At 36.7% G+C, this 19,231-nt stretch overlaps 1 protein-coding gene across 4 annotated transcripts in view; it reads left to right on the top strand.

Annotated features, from left to right (window-relative positions):
- Positions 1-19,231, top strand: part of LOC107742985 (sorting nexin-14) — a 61,597-nt gene that overhangs the window by 37,194 nt on the left and 5,172 nt on the right. For 2 of the 4 annotated variants that reach the window (XM_016556076.1, XM_016556075.1), the window contains 14 exons: positions 422-445; positions 3,885-4,017; positions 5,058-5,250; positions 5,365-5,448; positions 5,535-5,635; positions 6,138-6,249; positions 12,241-12,281; positions 13,616-13,735; positions 14,244-14,367; positions 14,738-14,902; positions 16,769-16,864; positions 17,178-17,269; positions 17,359-17,415; positions 17,503-18,256. In XM_016556076.1, the coding sequence (XP_016411562.1) occupies positions 422-445; positions 3,885-4,017; positions 5,058-5,250; positions 5,365-5,448; positions 5,535-5,635; positions 6,138-6,249; positions 12,241-12,281; positions 13,616-13,735; positions 14,244-14,367; positions 14,738-14,902; positions 16,769-16,864; positions 17,178-17,269; positions 17,359-17,415; positions 17,503-17,544 (1,384 nt within the window). In that variant the 3' untranslated portion in view covers positions 17,545-18,256. Of the gene's footprint in view, positions 1-421; positions 446-3,884; positions 4,018-5,057; positions 5,251-5,364; positions 5,449-5,534; positions 5,636-6,137; positions 6,250-12,240; positions 12,282-13,615; positions 13,736-14,243; positions 14,368-14,737; positions 14,903-16,768; positions 16,865-17,177; positions 17,270-17,358; positions 17,416-17,502; positions 18,257-19,231 lie in introns of those variants that run through there. The other 2 variants (XM_016556078.1, XM_016556077.1) reach the window with 2 other exon arrangements.

Below are 19,231 nucleotides of genomic sequence, written 5' to 3'. Positions count from 1 at the left end.
CAACTTACTACTGTAATAGGAAAGAAATGTAGCAGTTTATACAATATGGTAACATTCGCTGTGCTGCCTTCATTTGTGATGATTTTAATAGTTATTGCATTATAATAGTGAAAATCTATTACTAATCATATTTAGAATAATTTATGGAAAATATATTTTGGTTTGCTTTTGATTTTATGTGAATAATTAGAGAGGTTATTTGCACACTTGATGACATTGTCAGTACTATTTACACCCGGGTTAAGTGGCACCTTTCTTTGCTGTATATTCTGTGTGAGAGACAAAGCTCATACAGCATGAATGTGAGTGGGCTTCATGATCAAACCGTGAGTATTATGCACTTCATAAAGTCACGTGTGCATGTGTAGCAGAGAGAGACATCTGTAGGGCAAAACGTAACCCCTTTTGCCTGTTATTCCAGGAATTTGAGTTTGGATGATTTAAGGTAAGTGTATTATTGAGGTTCAAGTGATTGTTGTCCAGTGCTCTCACTGCATGCCATATAAAGCTGCCTGAAAGCCATAAGACCTGCCTCAATGTCATGAAGAACAGTTAAACGTTTGATGGGAGAGTTGGGCAATATATCAGCTATTTACAATATATTCAGTATTGTTTTGGTGGCAATAAACTAACCAGTATAGTGAATATGATGATGATTTTAACAAAAATTTTTTGGCCATTATGTTTCAACTGCCAGTAGTGATGTCTGATGTCATTCAGTGGAAACAAGAAAACACTGTACAATGTTCTAAAATTTCATAATCATTTAAGGGTTAAAATGAATAAAATATCATACTTAACATGTGATCTCAGACTTTTGGACCCCACTATACAGTATGAATTGTGTATATATATATAATAATTTTTTTTTCCCCCCATTGCCCAGTTAAATTTTATTTTGTTATACTGTTATATTGCCCAGCCCTATTTGGTATTTGAGGAGTGTATTATAGGTAAAAACATCAGAGTGCAGGCTTTTTCATTTGGTTCCTTTGTCTTTACATCAGAAGGATTCTAGCAGATGGTTTACAGTTTTTACATGTTTCTTCTGAAAAGCTTGCTGTTAGTTCAACTAAAAAAAAACAAAAAACAAAAAAAACAGTAATGGTTGGGAATATGATCTGGAAATATCAACACTCATCTGCTTTTACTGAAATCTTGACTCCGTTTTGGAGGCTGTCTCACAGCGAACACTTAGGAATGGAAAATGGTTAAACAACTAAATAACTACCTCTAAAATGTCCATCTGATCTTATTGGATATTGAATTGCAGTTTTGGCAACAAATGAAAGTAGAACAGGAGCATCACATGTACATAATCACAGTGGATTACAATAGCTATCTTGCTCTAACTTTGCAGACGAGTCACATCACATTTATTTTTATATAGCACTTTTTTACAGTACAGCAGCTTCACAGTAATAAACAGGAAAATAGTGTTAATGTTGCAAAGTCATCAAATTCAGCAGTAAAGGAGCTCTACAGAAGATAATGGTGTCATGATTCAGCTCAAGTCAGTTCAGTTTTTAACTCAAGTCAGCATCACATAATTTGACATTTGACATTACCATTACATTTTTACATAAACTTTTTACAAAACCGCTGGACATACGTAGGGAGTCAGTGGGCATGGCGGTGTTTCTTGGCGGTGAAGTGGTAATAGTTCCCTGCTGAGAAAATCCATTCAACTGTAAACAGTCCATTACAACAGTTTTCTGTTAAGACCTGCCTGCTAAGCCAGTCTTTTAGTGTGTAATCGTCTGTACTCCCATGAGTGTAACAGCCTCACTGTCTGAGAAGGGCAAAATCAGCAAAAACAGTTGCTAAGTGTGTCATCCGCCCATCCAAATCGAGTTCTTACGAGTCAGTTAGTGTGGCGCCGGTTTAACAAGGGTTTAGTGGAGCTGTTAACATTCGCTTCCTGCCTAGACTTGTATAATTCGACCTTTGAAACTCATATAGACTTTTCATAAGAATAATTATTGTTTTTCCAAAAGATATACATACAGATTATTACACAGAATGAAAACAAAGTGTAACATAAAGTTCTAAATATCTTTTGTGTACATTATTTTGTGTACACTCCAAAGAGAAAGGAAAACTTGAAATCGCATCATATGACCCCTTTAATTCTGGCCTCACACTTTGGCAAATCCAACACCTAGTTCTTCCTCCCAAGCTTTTATGTAATCAGCACATTTTTTGTTCTTTGTCAGACTGATATACTGACGCATGAATATTGCATTGCAGTTGGGGAATCTGTTTGGATCTTGCCTTTTTTTTCTGCAAGTGTTTTTCAGTTTTTTAATAGGAGTAAGATGGCCAGCGGATAGACTGTGGGTGTACAGTGTTTCCCACAGGTCTGAAATATACTTGTGGTTGTAGTGGTAGAAAAGGCTGACATTACCCACTGGCACAAAAATGGTCTAGCTAGTACATGTGATAAATAATGTGTAACCTTCAGCATAATATTTTTATTTATTGAATATAAAATAAAATTAAAATGAAGCAAAAAAATTTATAAAATTTACATTTATTTATAGAGTTATATATCATGAATTGAATATAGAATGATTTTTGTTAAAGCTGACAGTGATTCAGTCAAAAGCAGTGAGTGATTGTCTCTTTCTCTTTTGTTGTTTAACATTAATTACACTCAATGACAGCTACAGGTTTATTAGGCTGCTGTCACTTTAAGACCTAATGCACGGATTCAGTATCTGATTTCTTTCCCAACGGTTTACTTCACTTACGTTCACTTAAGACATAACTGAATTTTGGCATAACTTGCATATTGTGCGTATTTCACCATTTAAGCACAATACACCATGAAAAAGAACTTGCGCTATGTGACAGGTGGCTTTCTTTGTGCACGCTTCAGGTGTGTGTGCACAGAACATTCTCTGACAGAACAGTGTGCGAGTACCAAATTGAGTCCTCCCATAACTTATTGCACTTTAATTAAAAAAATATATATAAATCACATGAATGTTGAAACTGCCAAGAAAATGAATGTCAAGGATAAACTTTCATGATGACCTAAAACTGCAAAATAATGTGAATGTAATTTCGAAAGAGATGATTTTAGAGTCTGCAAATATACTTGGGCAGACTTTAATATACCTGGGCGGCCTGCCCAAGTAAAGTCTGTGTGTGGGGAAACACTGATGTGCCATCTGAGGCTCAAACTACCCACTGACTTGCATGGCTGCACGCACCAGATCCCTTTTTTCCAGTTCTTCATGTAAATGAAGCAGAGTAATGAATTACAATTTGATGTGCATTTGAACCATTTAATCTGTCCATCTCCAGCTGTCCTTTGGTGCTGATGTTTATCCGTTTTGTTCCCATTATCTGTGCTGGCATGCTTATTTGCTTCATTTAGACTTGACAGCATCCCTTTGGCCAGGAATTATATCACTGGCCACAGGTCGCCATTGGTCACTTCCAGAGCCACAGCCACATCCACCTTAACACGCCGCCCTACAGTATTACCAGCCCTCCCCAGGAAGTAAGTCTGGGGTGGAAGACACTCCCAGCTTGCTGCTCATCTTAGACCAGTTTGGCTGTCTGTCTGTAAAACCAAAGGTTGTTGTCTGGAGGTAAAACTGGTCCAAGTTCAGCACAGGCAGCAGGATTAATGCATGGGTTTACTGGACTCTCTGCATTTCCTTGCATTGTTTGAGCCTGTAGCTGTATTGCACATGTTCTTTTAAAGGCATTTAGGGTATACTCATCATTTCCTGTGATCATGTTTTCATTGTATTATGTGCCCTGTCATTGGTTGTGTGACTTTGGTGCAGTGTAGAGTGCTGCTTATGTCTTTTTTTAAGCAACCATTTTGAATTTGCGACCAAACAATATCACTGTGTTTTTCCGTACAGGAACACATCAAAGCGTGGCGAGTCGTTTGGGATCAGCCGTATTGGAAGCAAAATAAAAGGCGTGTTTAAGAGTAGCACAATGGAGGGCGCACTGCTACCACAATACGCCATGATTGAAGGAGAAGAAGACACGGTGAGACAAACCCTTCAGAAACATGTCGACACTGAACATTTTAGTTTGGGGACCAATTCTCACTGTTAACTAAATATTAACTACACCTTTTGCCTCAGTAATCTCCTAATTACTGATTATTAGTAGTTAGTAAGGTAGTTGTTAAATTTAGGTATTGTGTAGGATTAAGGGATCTAAAATATGCTCATGCAGAATGCCATTTTCAGAAGGCCATTTTCCATTCCATTTACCACAACAATAGCTATGTTTCCATCACCCTGTTTGTATGTGCATTTTGAAGTATTCTTCAGAAATGAGTGATGGAAACGCCAAATTCTGGAAAAAACAAACAAACAAAAAAACTTAATTCGCAAAAAAGTTTTTACGCTCGCTTGAGGTGGTTTTTGACTTGTGCGGAAAAGGGTTAATGCGAATAATGGGAGATAAACGCATTTGCCAAATAAATTCCTCAATGTGTATCAAAAGTCATGTGACTTTGCGCCAATGGACGGCATAACCTGACTAACCAGCGGATCAAACTTATTACACAGCATCTGTTTTACATGACTATTGAGGAATTTTAACCAAAGTATGTTGCAGACATTTCATTAAGACCCTAAAGAATCATACCAACTTGTAGAAAATGGGCATCCGATGTCCCCTATTAACTTCAAGTGTATTCTTAATCTTGGATCTCATTATTGAAGCACAAATTCACCAAAAGCAGCCCACGCCCAAGTTCTCTTTAACTATAAAATATGCTTTTTCATTCATTCAAAGGCTATATGGCTGCAATAACATTTTAGTTCAAAATTTTGCCATTGTTTAAAAAAATGGTTTATTTACTGACATTTCAGACTTTCAGTTGTTATGCTTTCAAATTTTATGCCATATATATGTATGTAGGCTATGTCATTTCACAGTATATCCACCTCCTAAAGTACTACAACTCGTGTGCAGTCACAATTCTATAATGGTACAATTTACTCAGGCTGATTGTTTGTGTGTAACGTGTGTGTCTCTTTTTCGAGAATGTTTTTTGAACATCTCTATACGGTCAGGTGGAGGAAGCAGTGATGGTGTTTGAGGACGACTCTCCAGGGCCTGTGGAGGTGGTGGGAACTCCAGGGACATTGCGTAACCTTGCCGCTTGGACCATCTCAATCCCTTATGTGGATTTTTTTGATGACGAGGTTAAGAAAGAGCGCACTCCAGTCTACTGCATCGACGTGGAGCGCCACGACAGAAAAAATGGTGAGTTTCAGAACAAAATTTACACTAAATTCCATTTGAATAAACTATTTTTTTATTACACGAATGTCCTGTGAGAACAGAGCCACTTTGTAAAAGTGCTTATTTGCTTTACAGTGGGGCATGAGACCGAGAGCTGGTTTGTTTATAGAAAATACCTGGAGTTTTATGTGCTGGAATCTAAACTCACAGAATTTCATGGTAAAGTTGATTATTGTCTCTCTCTTCATGACAGAGGCTTCATGTTTATGGATTATTCATCTCTCTGGTTTGTTTTTCTATTACAGGCCCATTCCAGGATGCTCAACTCCCTTCCAAAAGAATCATTGGACCAAAGAATTACGAATTCTTGTCCTCCAAACGAGGTGAATTTGAGGAATATTTACAGGTAATTTACTTGAGCTTTTCCCACTTGCTTCATCTTATTAACCAAGAGAAGTACAAACAGCATCAGTGAGCCATAAGGTTACTTAAAATCAGGCCTTATAATTTATGAAAGTACATTATTAATGTAAATTGAATGTATCATGTTCAAGTTGTTTAGCAGTGTAAGTGTGTATCATTAAAAATGCTGAATAGACAGTGAATTAGAGATTAACAATGATTTGCTGCAAGGATAATTCACTTTAAATGTTAAAAGAAAAAACATGATCTACAGTATTTTTACAGAGGCAGACACAAAGTTTCCAGTTGTGTTAATGAATTTAATTCATAAACATTTTTGTTAGTTTGTACTTAAACCGTGTCCTCTGTATCAATATTTCTCTGTTTACAAAGGACACAGACTCTCTGCTTTTATTTAAATTTCACTGTCGTACTATATGTTTTGATTGCTGGTCAGGGTGACGTAATGTGTAAGATAATGACATGAATCTCTCTGTTTCCTAAAGAAACTGCTGCATCACCCTGAACTGAGTAACAGTCAGCTGCTGGCAGACTTCCTGTCTCCTCACAGCATTGAGTCTCAGTTCAATGACAAAATGCTTCCAGATGTCAACCTGGGTATGTTTACTCCCCCTTAACCATATCCACATAATCTGCTCAACTTCACACAACACGTCTGCGCGTTTGGTTTGGTTTTATTCGGCCAGCTTCTTCTGTGCTTTATTAGAATTCATTCACCATTTTTTTTTTATATAATAAATTGAAAAGTCCTCACTGAACCTGATGAGTGTGTGTATATTATACATTGTATATATACACTCACTGAGCACTTATTAGGAGCACTATTCTAATACTGGCTAAGGACTTCCTTTGCTCTCAACCTTGTTCCTAGAGCCCCCTAACACTGCACATATTGCATGTCTCCTTTGTCTGAGGGTACGTTTTTTACAACAACAATGTACTAAAAATGGACGACAACATTGTTAAAACAATCCCTGTTCACATGGATCAGTGAAAACGACATGTAAAATGTGCAAAGTTGTTTCAGGCTCCAGGTGTGTGGTTGGGAACCACTGTACTTTTGGATTCAGATCCAGTGATTGGATAGGCCACTACATAACAGGGAATTCATTGTCATGTTCATGAAACTAGTTTGAGATGACTTTTGCTTTGTGATATGATGGAAGCAGGCATACAAGATTGGTAAATAATGGCCATGATGAGATGCACACGGTCAGCAACAATACACAAATAGATTGTGGCATTCAAGCAATGATTGATTGGTATTAATGGGCCTAAAGTGTGTCAAGACCTTCCTCACACCATTACACCACCGCTAACCAGCCTGAACTGTTCATGCATGGCAGGTTCAGTCCATGAATTCATGCCGCCGAATTCATCAGACCAGGCTGTATTTTTCCAGTCTGTCCAGTTCTTGGCTGACTGAAGTGAAACCTGATGTGTGGTCCACTGCTGTTGTAGCCCATCCACCTCAAGGTTTGATGTGCTCTGCTCATCACAGTTGTGCAGAGTGGTTATCTGAGTCACATAGCATTTCTGTCAGCTCACACTAATCTCCATAGATCTCTCTGATCTAGAAGGCATTTCCGTTTACAGAACTGCAGCACAGTTCTTTGGCACCAAAGAGTAAACTCTTGAATGTGTGAAAGTCCCAGGAGATGCTGTGTATTTGTTTGTTCTGTTCTCCCAGCTAAGGTATCTCACAAATGATTTTTCCTGCCCCACAATAGGGGTGACCCTTTAGGTCAAGGTAAATCGCCCAGCAAAAGTTCAGTTAAGTTTTTGATAGTTTGAATTTATAGTTCTGGTTTGGGGATTTAAAGGGAATTTACAAACTGCGCAAAGAAGCATCTGTAAACTGAACTTCCCGCACGATTGCTGTGTCTTGCCAGGTATACTGGTATACAGGTATACTTATTTTGGAAATACTTTATTTCAGTTAATCCTTTTTTATTCTTCCTTTTAATTGATGTGTGTCAATTTTTTTGTTAAAATGTTAAAATTTGATTCATTCTGGGTTCTTCTGAAATCATTATGACCAGTAGGTAAAGTGGAGTCTGGTGTTACTGATAAACTGAATGCAGCAGTGGCGCCTCCAGGAAATTTTTAATGGGGTGGCCAGAGGGGGACTGGTAAAAATATTAGGGTGGCTCACTAAAACATATAGTGGAAAAAGTGGTGACCTGCAATTGCTATTTTTGAGTATCTATTTCTAGTTAATCTAACCCACAATCTGTTTTTACTTTATCTCATTTTCCGTTGATGTAATTTGTCAGGGTGATATGCAGATTAACCCTCTGGGGTCGAAGACCGCACCAGTGTGGTCTGCCACGTTTTTTTATGATGACCTCGAAAAGAACTAAAAATACTCCGTCAATTTAATAATCGTACAGATAAGAGTAAGGCACCATTTGAAACTGCAAAGTGTCTACTTTTGTTTGTGTATAGTCAATAACAACAAAATAATGTGCTTTTGTAAAATAAAGAAAATAAACAGGGTGCGATTTCAGCCGTCTCAGTCTCCACGGATATCTTTCTGAAACGTGTCACTAAAATGAATAAAAACTCAGCGAATACTTGACACACAGACATGAGAAATATATCTATAGAAAGCTTGAAGTGTCTACTTTTAAAAGTCTTATCAAATACAAATATTTTCTGTAAAATCAACAGTTTTTAAATCAGAATCACTGTGCAAATTTAATGATATCTTGCACTTGCGCAGTTGCAGGCAGATCAAATCAGCTATGGAGTCAGAAGTAAATTATAAGTTGTTGTTGTTGTTGTTTTTAACAGAAGCACTAGAAAAGATATTACATGCAGAATACTTTTCCCCACACCATTGGATCCCATTGTTGGGCCAGTCGATGTTCTGACAATGCCACATAACTGCTGATTAGGTACTGTTTAAAGGGATAGTTCACCCAAAAATTTTATGTTTATCTGTTTACCCCCAGGGCATCCAAGATGTAGGTGACTTTGTTCCTTCAGTAGAACACAAACAAAGATTTTTAACTCAAACCGTTGCAGTCTGTCAGTCATATAATGGAAGTGAATGGGAATCATGGCTTTGAGAGTCAAAAAAACATACACAGACAAAACCAAATTTAACCCTGTGGCTCGTGATGATACATTGATGTGTAAAGACACGAAATGATCGGTCTGTGCAAGAAACTGAACAGTTGGTCCTTTTAGGGGTAGATAAGGTACAAAGTTGTCCTTTTAAGGGAGCTGTTGTACCCCTAAAGTTACAATTTTTCACATTTTTCTGACAGTGCAGGAGTTCTTGCATGCATTTCTGTGTTTAATGCAGAGAGATCAAAAGAATACCCCTAATCACATAATGCAGACACACTTCCGTGTGATCAGTTTGTGGAGAATGTTTGCGACTGTGCCCTTCGTAGGGAGCTTAAGCGATTTGTTTGTGGTAAATCTAGGTCCAACTTTTTTAATGGCCCAATTAGGTGGGAGTGTGAGGTCATGACAGTGTGTAATTGGGACTGCAGTCATTCTGCATCGTCAGCTTATGGAGTTTATGCATTGTACTGCCGCCACATGATTGGCTTATTATAAAATCACATGAATAGTAGGTTTACAGGTGTTTCTGATAAAGTGAGTGTATAAAGTGCTGCATTTCAGCAGAATGATTAAGATACCAATGTTCAATTATATTTAATAATACTATTCATAATCACAATTATTCCACCATGTAATTTACAGTAGCCCCCAAAAGGTTTTGGATGCTTTAGTGAAATGCCATTGTATTGAATTACAAAATATTTTAAGCCAAATATAATCTCTGCTTCATGATACTAGAGCTTTCCTTTTCAAATTCTCTTTTGTGAGTTTTAAGAGTTTTATCACATTAATTATGAACTGATTTTTCCTATGAACATATAATGTTTTATAATCACAAAATGGTGCAGTACTTTTCATCTTCATTATCAACACTAGATTATATATTTTTTCTCCAAATTTTGCTTGAAAGTGTGCTTGTCTTCGTTTAAAATGATGCTATCGTAATGGTGTTCAGACTTTTTAAGGCCACTGTAAGTCAATGGCCTAATTTCATTCATTGTTGGCCTAAAGCATTGATATAGATTTCAGTGGATTTATCACATGTGTGAGTATATCAACTATTTAAACAACATCAAATGTTACTTAGCCACTTTTATGCACTTCTGAAATCTGCTTGGATATGTTTTGGAAGTTTCCCAGGCTGGTGAAGTTGCTAGCTAGTCAGTGGTGAGAAAACAGTCTACAGCAGTCTATTTGGAGTAGGGGAGAGCGGGGCACAAAGTAACACTTTTTGACTTTCTCAGTTTGTGTAAATCCACATGGGGTTCAGAATATATTTTTTTTATCCACAGTAATTTTACACGTGTCTAGTACAAATATGTTGCCTTGTTTCAGGATTACAGTGTATACGTTTTTCTTTATTTACCCTCAAAAAATGGAAGTGAAATGTGACAACATGCCCCGTAGGTGAGGTATATTGTAACATCTGAGGGGCACGTTGTAACATGACCATATGACAGCTTAAATGTTATCTGATCGAATGAAAGAAATATACAAGACAAACTAAAATATTTTGTTGATAAAATAAAATAATAATTTTTATCTTCAAAAGATTTTTGAATTTTGGCACACTTTTTTTTCTATATTGTTGATATGGTAACTAATAAATACTGTAAATTTTGTTATGCTAGCATGTGTGGAAATATTCAAACCACGTGTGTTACAACTAACCCCGCGTTACTTTGTGCCCCGCGCTCCCCTAAACCCATAAATCAATCTGACAACATGAGTTAAACATTGTTGAGACAACAGCTGTGGGGATGTTTCTCAGAGAAAAGAGAGGAATCCTTTGAGAAAGAGCATAAATGTCCAGATTATGGTACAGAAATCATGGGATGTCCATGCCAGAGCTGCCTTCTAATGAACTCTAAAGTTACATGATCCTGTTAACATCTCCTGATGGACATACAAACATACATTACAATGTGTACAAAACACAAAAAAAAGGAGAGGAAAGGAAAAAGCACCTCAATTAAAACATTTACAAGTTGTGGTAAAAGCACTCACTAACAATTTTTTTAATGCACAGACTGAAATATTTGTCTCTAGTTTCAATAGCTTTTGTAGCACATTCCAATCATTTGGGGCAACAAATTCAAAAGTGGAATGACCATAAGTAGTTTTCTTTCAAGGGATAGTCAAAGAAATATAGATGATCTAGTTGTATATGTATTAGTATGAAGTTGCAGCAACTTGAAGATATTTAGGTAATAAGCCCAACAGAACTTTATAAATAAAGATATACCAGTGAATTTCCCGTCTTGTATGCAATGATTTCCGATTCAAAAGAGAGTTTAATTCACAATGATGTGTTTTGTAGGGTGCATTAGTAATCAATCTAATTGCTGCATGGTACAACACATCTATTTGTTCCAGAACACCTTTACCCGCATTTCTATATACCACATCACCATAGTCAAATAAAGGTAAAACAGTGGTTTCAATAATATATTTCTTGGCTGATGTGGTAAACACAGGTACAAAAAAAACTAAGTCTAGATTTAACTTTCTTTTGAAGATTAATTATATGATTAATAAAAGATTAAGAGCTGTCAAGCCAAATTCCGAGATATTTATATGAAGATGCTACTTCAATTTTTGCCCCATCCAGAGATATGTCTTTATTACCTTGTTGTTTTTTTTCCAAACCACATTACTTTTGTTTTTGTGCTATTTAGAACTAAATTTAAGTCTTGAATAGTATTAAAATTGTCATGTGCCTGTTTTAAAACTTAATCATATGGCAATCCTACAGCATAAAGAATTGTATCATCTGCATATAAGTGAATATAGGTTTTCTGACTACAGATGACCTGAGAAATATTATTAATGTAAATTGAAAACAGGGTTGATGCTAACACGGAGCCTTGAGGGACCCCTTTTTTAATAGTTAATGGTTCAGATAATTGTTGATCAATCTTTACATATGTACTGGGATCTGTTAAATAAATAGTTAGAGAACCAAGATAAGGTTAGATTAGACACAACAATACTATGTAATCTAGATAATAAAATAGAAGGATCAACTGTATCAAAGGCTTAAGATGCACAAAATTGTTGTTTCTAATGCATTATAAATATCGTTCATAACTTTTACAACTGCTGTAATACAACTAAATGATGAACGAAAACCAAATTGGACTTCAGATAAGATGTTACATGTATTAAGAAACCCTATCAATTGCTTAATTAATTTCTATATCACCTTTGCAGCACAAGGCAAAACTGAGATGGGTTTTCTGTAAGAAACCCAGCTGAACAACCTTAATGACAATCCCACGTTTTCCTTATCAAGTCTGACACAACTTGAGAACATCTGCTAGCAATAATGGAGGAAATCCCACAGTTTAATACTTAGAATTATGGTTTATTTAACAAACTGAGGCCAAAATCCTCTTTAGTCCATTTAGAAAGGTTTATAACATACTACATAAAAGTCTATAAAGCATGGGAAGAGTAGGCTTTGAATATAATGACTTTCCTTAATAGAATTTCTGTTTGTCTCTGCAGGGAAGATATTTAAGTCTGTGCCAGGAAAACTGATCAAAGAGGTAAGAATTTGGATGTAGGTTAGATTGTCTGTGTGTATTTCTACTTTAAGGCACAATGAACTCAAAACTTACTTTATTTACTTTTTAAATTCACATTTCCTGGTGTTATGAATGATTCATAATTTCACATTATTCCAAATGTAACAGTCGTCTTTAGTTAGCGTGCACATTTCCATGCTAGCTATTGCTGGATCGAGCCCTGCATTACAGTGATATTAGTCTTTCAGCGCAGTGCTGCCCTGTACGGTGCTTGTTTTCTCAGATGTACACGTTCAGCTTATGTTTACTACACTAATTTCTGTAGTACTTTATTATTCTGCCGTTTGGTCAAGACCATCTGTTTGTTCGACTATATGTCAGATAGGGGGAGTTTTCGGGTAACCTGTTTGACAACAGTCGTTATTTTTATAATTTGGTTTGGTGGCACTTTTGCTTTATTTGTGTCTTGATATTTAAAATATCAGATCTACTAGTGTAGACCACAATGTTCATAATAACTGCTGTACAGCAGTGGCCTCAAACCGCCCTGCAGAATTTAGCTTCAACCCTAATTAAACACACCTGAACAAAGCTCATCAAGGCCTTTCAGGATTACTAGTGCTGTGTTCCATTTGTACTCAGAAGTTGGAAATTCCGAGTTCCCAGTAGGAACAGCAGGAACCCCCTCCCAAGTCGGGTCGGAGTTCTGACTCGGAATCTCTGAGGAATCGCAACAACTCCAACTTCAGAATCCAATATGGCTGCTCAGTGCATCAGCAGAAGAGAAACTGTAGTAATATATTGTTTATTAGTGCATATGTTTGTCTGTGTCTCAATAAACTCAGTGGTGCACACAGTACAATCCAACGTCTATTTGGTGACGTGTTACTATGGCGTTTATCTGTGCAAAATGCAGTTTATAATCGACTGGTATTGCTAACAATGGACGTGTCCATCATGGAACACGGTCCACTTGGGTGTGACGTCATTCCCAGCTCCGACTTCTGAGGTAGATCGAGCGCAGCATAGAAACTTCCAAGCAGGTGAGTTGGAGCTAAGCTCTGCAGGGCTGTGGCCCTCCAGGAACTGAGCTTGAGACCACTGCTGTACAGGTTATGTCTCTAGCTTTCTTCAGATTTTAGATCTCTTATGGGATAAAATTACTATAGTTGTTTAGCATCAGGTGTAAATATAAATAATATAATATGTAATCAGAAGTCAGACACATCTATTTACTGATAAAGAACAAATAGGAGTTTTTTTTTTTAAACTTTTTTAATTTCTCACAAAATTTGAAAAGCATAAAATGGTTTTAATATGACTTCATGATGTTTATGCTTGCTGATTTTCTTTAGAAAGGGCAAAACCTGGAGCCATTTATCCAGTCATTCTTCAGTTCCTGTGAATCCCCCAAACCCAAACCCAGCAGACCTGAGCTCACCATCCTCAGCCCCACTGCAGAAAATAATAAAAAGGTGCGCTTACTACTCAAAACACTAACATTTCTTTCAATAAAAGCATTTTTTCCCTTCTTTTTTTCAGAAAAAAGTATTATATCATGTAATGTATTAAAACATGATTCAATCAAACATGCTTGTTCATAATTATCTGCACTTTCAATAGAAGATCACTTAGGATTTTGTCCCGAGCATTAAAAATTGCTCATTTATTAAATCATTACTTTACATTTACTCTGCATTTCTAATATTTATACTAGCCTTATAAAATACATTTTCTTAGTTTTTTTTTTTTAATATTAAAAAATTGTGAAATATTACAATTAAAAAAAAAATTGAAGGTGCAGTTAATTTTATTTTTCCTTTTGTCATTGAAAGATGTATCAGTACAAACTGTACTCAATATATAGTTTTGGAAATCTATTTACTGATCACAAATCATTCAAAAAATGAAATTGCATTGACTTGTCATATTCTCTGTGTATTTTTAATACTGGAAATAACATTTCCACTCATACCATTTTAGCTATTTAATGAGCTGTACAGAAACAATGCCAATCTGCCAGAGGGCCTAGAGAGAAAACACAACCAGAACTACTTCATGGAGCTGATGGAGGTTGATGGAGTATATGACTTCATGATGTACATAGGTGAGTGAATGTAATTCAAACAAACGTTTATTCATCGTAAAAATGAAGTATGATTACTAAAATGAGAGCAAATCCAGAAACTAAAAACCAAAACATGAAAATGTACTCATCTGTTTGGTGTTATATTTTCCAAAGAACACAAAAGTAACAGTTCATAGTGACTATGTTTGGACCATGAAAGTGTGTTAACAGTAGTCCGTACGACTCGTGTGCACTTTTCTCTTGAAGTCATGTGACTGAGGATGGTATTGGTTCTCACATTTGTAGTTACCAAATGAGATGTGACACTTTTTTATTTCTTTACAGACTGGTATTACATAACAGTATTTCACAGTTGTTAGTGGAGATTTTTAATTTTTTTTTGACACAGGTCGGGTGGTGTTCCACATGCCTGATTGGCTGCATCACTTTCTGAGCGGAGCTCGTATTCTCTTGAAGAGGACTCTAGAGGTGTATGTAGGGCATTATTTCCAGTTCAAACTAGAGCACATCATGCAAGAGCATCGCCTCGTCTCTCTCATCACTCTATTGCGAGGTTTGTGTGCTCAAATCCACCTTTACAAAATCATATCTTCAAGTTCTTCAATACATGATACCTGTTATACACTCTAAAAACCCAAATATTGCCAAAATGCATCATGAACAATAGAACTTCTACATGGATGTCTGCAGTTAGTTTGTTCCTGGAGGCATGCCATCAGTACCTTATCTGGCTCATGCATTTCAGGACTTCCTTCCACTTCACTTTAAACATACATACATACACTCTGACTAAGCACTTCCCTCAGGGAATGTCTGCTATTACTGGAAGTTCAACTGAGCAAAGGACATTTCTGTTGACAGACCCTCAACCCCTCGATTAGGACAGAGGGAGCGAGCAAACCTATTCATTTGTGCCTTATGTTGTGTTCAAAATCTGACTATGATTTTTATTGTGCCACCAAAAATCAAACAAAAAAACGGCATCTATTAATACTATTAATATGAATAATTCTCAGACAAAACATTTTAAACCGAAGCAGTATGGAAAAGCACATCTTCTGTGTTTTGTCCTGAAGCTAAAACAGTAGAACATGGTGCTAGCAATGCCAAGATCATGGGTTCGATTCCCAGATTGGGATTCAGAGAGACACTTTGCAGGCATGTTCATGACCATAAATGAGAAAAGGTCAAAACATTTCAAGAAATACGTAAGTTAACAAGTAATTCCAACAACTCAGAAACAACTCAAGAACTTCCAGTAATCAAAATGGGTCAAATTGTTCTGCAATCTAATATAAGGGATGTTTCAGGCAGCTCTATATCCCAAAATGCAATTAGACTTCACTTATTCTCTCCCACCCCACACAGCTCTTGTGTATGATGAGGGTTTTACTGGATGCAACAATTCATCCGGGGGACGATAGGGTATGCAACGAGGATGCTACAAATGCCTCGTTTATAATGGGTTTTATTGGTTTTGTTCCATCACACCGGGACACGGCATCACAGGATGGTGAGGGGCTTCGGCCAATCACAACGCACTGGATAGCTGGCCAATCAGAGCACACCTCGCTTTTCAGAACGATGAGCTTTGTAAAAATCGACGCGTTTCAGAAAGGCGGGGCATAGAGGAGCAACAATAATGTACAGTATGTGGAAAATAATGTGTTTTTTTTAACCTTAAACCGCATAAACACATTTCATTACACCAAATACACAAAATAATGTTCTTTTTAGCAGCATCATATGACCCCTTTAACCAGATTTAACCACATAATACTTATAACTACATTTAAGTTGTTTTAGTTTATTGTATTGCTATTTTGTTTAAGTTTTCCCCAACAACTCAAGTAGGCCTATAGAATGGTAGAATGGTGCATAAATCCAAATCATAAACCAAATCGTAAATCAGCTCCATTGTGAATTTCGGGCTACTTGCACAATGTAAGCACTCACAATCAAATCCATGGGATGGTGCATAGTTAAGAAAAGAAGGCAATAAAATTGGAACGCAGTACAGTCTATATGAACAAGCTGATGAGTTTGATCAAGTGTTTTATTGGATAGACATACATAATGTGCTGTGTTGGTGAACCTCCAGCATTAGGGTTAGGAAACACTCTTTCCGTGGCTCATCCTAATGGTTAGAGAGTCAGACTTGTAACCCGAAGGTCACGGGTTCGAGTCTCAGTACCGGCAGGGATTGTAGGTGGGGGGAGTGAATGTACAGCGCTCTCTTCCACCTTCAACACCCACGACTGAGGTGAGACACTTGAGCAAGACACTGAACCCCCAACTGCTCCCCGGGCGCCACAGCAATATGGCTGCCCACTGCTCCAGGTGTGTGTTCACGGTGCGTGTGTGTGTTCTCATGGTTAGATTTGAGTTCTTCAACTGATCTGATTCTGCACCTCTGCAGATGCTGTTTTCTGTGAGAGCACAGAGGAACGCTCTCCTGAGGACAAACAGAGACGAGCCAAGCAGACCTTTGAGGAGATGATGAACTACCTGCCAGGTACCTCATAACAGCTGCACTGATCGCTTGTTTGTGACAAGCCCTGTTTTTGAGCCAGACCTCAAGTGCGTTTTCCTGTCCTTGTCGAGATGCAGCAGGTTTATGGTTATGTGTTGTCATTTGAAGGTTTTGAATACAAATAATAAAATGCAACTAACCATATAAAGGAGTGCAGGATAGTCAGCATTTAGAAGGGAGGAGAAATACTTTTATCTGCAAATATTGTTAGGCAGTTAAATCAGCATATCATAATCTTATCATGTTGACAAAAATTTAATAGGAACATCTCTAATTGATGTGTGGTGTTTCTCAGGTCTGGTCGGGAAATGTTTCGGTGAGGAAGCAAAGTATGAGGGCGTCAAGATGCTTTTCAACACCATTCAGCAGCCACTGCTTAACAAACAGGTGCAAACTGCCATACACACTCATCTAACGTCCTCAAACGCTCTCACTCTCTGCTCCCTTCTCTTTATTGACCTCTTGTTTGCTAATAGATGACGTACGTGCTGCTTGACATCGCTGTCCAGGAGCTGTTCCCAGAGCTCAGTGAGGTAAGGCTCTCCTGCACCACTCACACTCAGACACAGAGCAGCTCATGATGTTTATTAATGGAGCTTCTGCTGTTTTGTCTTTTGTAGAATCAGAAGGCAGGTCTCTCCGTCTCCACTAAATGGATGTAAAACATTATCGGACTTAACATCAACATTATAAAGCGTTTATTGCACTACTGAAATACAATTATTTATTGACTTTAATGGGGTTTGTATGCCATGGTTATTCGTTGAATCATTGGAACCCTGCCTTATTTGACCAGTCTGGTTTAAATCGTAACAGCATTATAACAAAAGGTTTGGATCAAGTAGATTGTGACATAATATCATTATCAGTATGATAACATTCTTCAGACCTGATGTAAATAAACCATTTTACACTCTTGATGGTCCCTGAAGATGCTCAAAAAGACACAAAATACAGACAAGTACAAAAAAAAAAGAAAAAAAAAAAAAAAAAAAAAAAAAAAAAAAAAAAGAGAACTGAGACATTTCATATGTCACACAGTTAAGAGCCATGTGCAAAATAAAAGTACTGAAAACATGTTTTGTAAATGTTCTGGCTTTGCACGCAGTAAATTAAATCGTAATATATCCAGCTTCTTTGTCCCTGGTTATGTATATCACAATAAATGATTAAAAAAGAAAATCTATATAAAATAAATGCTTTATAAAAATATGAATAGCTACCTTGTGAAAAAGGGATGGAGATTTCTTGCCAGAAAAAACACTATCTATAATCACCACAAGTTGTGATGTTTAATGAATCATAATCAGGAAACATGACAAATTAAAGATAAATAACTTCACCCTTTTTATAAGAATATCAGGAAAAGATGTACAGGTCATAATTGAGGAAAATATATTATGAAAATATATTTTGAGTAAAGAAAATGTACTCTGTTTTAGGACATCAAGATTTTTTGCTTTGCAAAAACAAAAAAAAATGTGTTTAATACAAAACAAAAATGATCCAATTGATAAAGTCAACATGAATTAAGTCATACTACCATGTTGTATGATATAAACCCTACTTTACACTCTAAATTTATTTCCACATCGCAATCATGAGAATTTGGAGTTATGATTAGCTGAATTATCATGAAATATTACAAAATAGGCCTAAAAAAATAGGCTTTTGTAAGCAAAAAGGATTTTGAAGTGAAATATGATCTGGACATTTCTTTGTGAGATTCAGCATAGTATACCCTCTATGAGTGCTATGAACTTTATGTATAAAGAGGTATAGAAAATGCCTGTATAGGCCAATTTCAGTGTTTGCAAACAGTGATGACGCTTTTTTTGTGGGTCTATCTGGTGGCAGAAAATGCCCGTTTTAACGTAGCAGTCTACGCAAGCCATGAAATCAAAGAATAAAAAAAGGTATATTTTGAGTTTTTATTTCAAAATTCTGACTTTTTTCTTGCAATTCCGAGATTATATCAACTCGTCGTTCTCTCTTTTCCCCTCGGCTCAGAATCATGAGTTTATAATCCCACACTTCTGGCTTTTTCCCCCCCTCAGAATTGGCAAACTCGCAATTGTTGAGGTAAATCAAGTTATAAAGTCCAAACTAGGAGATATAAACTTGCATTTGCGGAAAAAAAAAAGTCAGAATTGTGAGTTAAAATAGGTAGGCTAAATGTAATGTAAAATGTTATAGGTTTAAATAGTATTTCATGCTTTAACTGTAGGGCTAATACAATATGTCCCCTATGTGAATATTATATAGACCTATTGTTTAAATCAAATTTATGCTTTAAAAGTAGGGTAATCGTAGGAGGTTTCATCCATAGTTTGTCCGTTTAAACGTCTG

Source organism: Sinocyclocheilus rhinocerous, unplaced genomic scaffold (assembly GCF_001515625.1).
Source record: "Sinocyclocheilus rhinocerous isolate Xijiao unplaced genomic scaffold, SAMN03320098_v1.1 scaffold617, whole genome shotgun sequence".
NCBI lineage: Eukaryota > Metazoa > Chordata > Actinopteri > Cypriniformes > Cyprinidae > Sinocyclocheilus > Sinocyclocheilus rhinocerous.
This window is presented reverse-complemented; position numbering and strand designations above follow the sequence as displayed.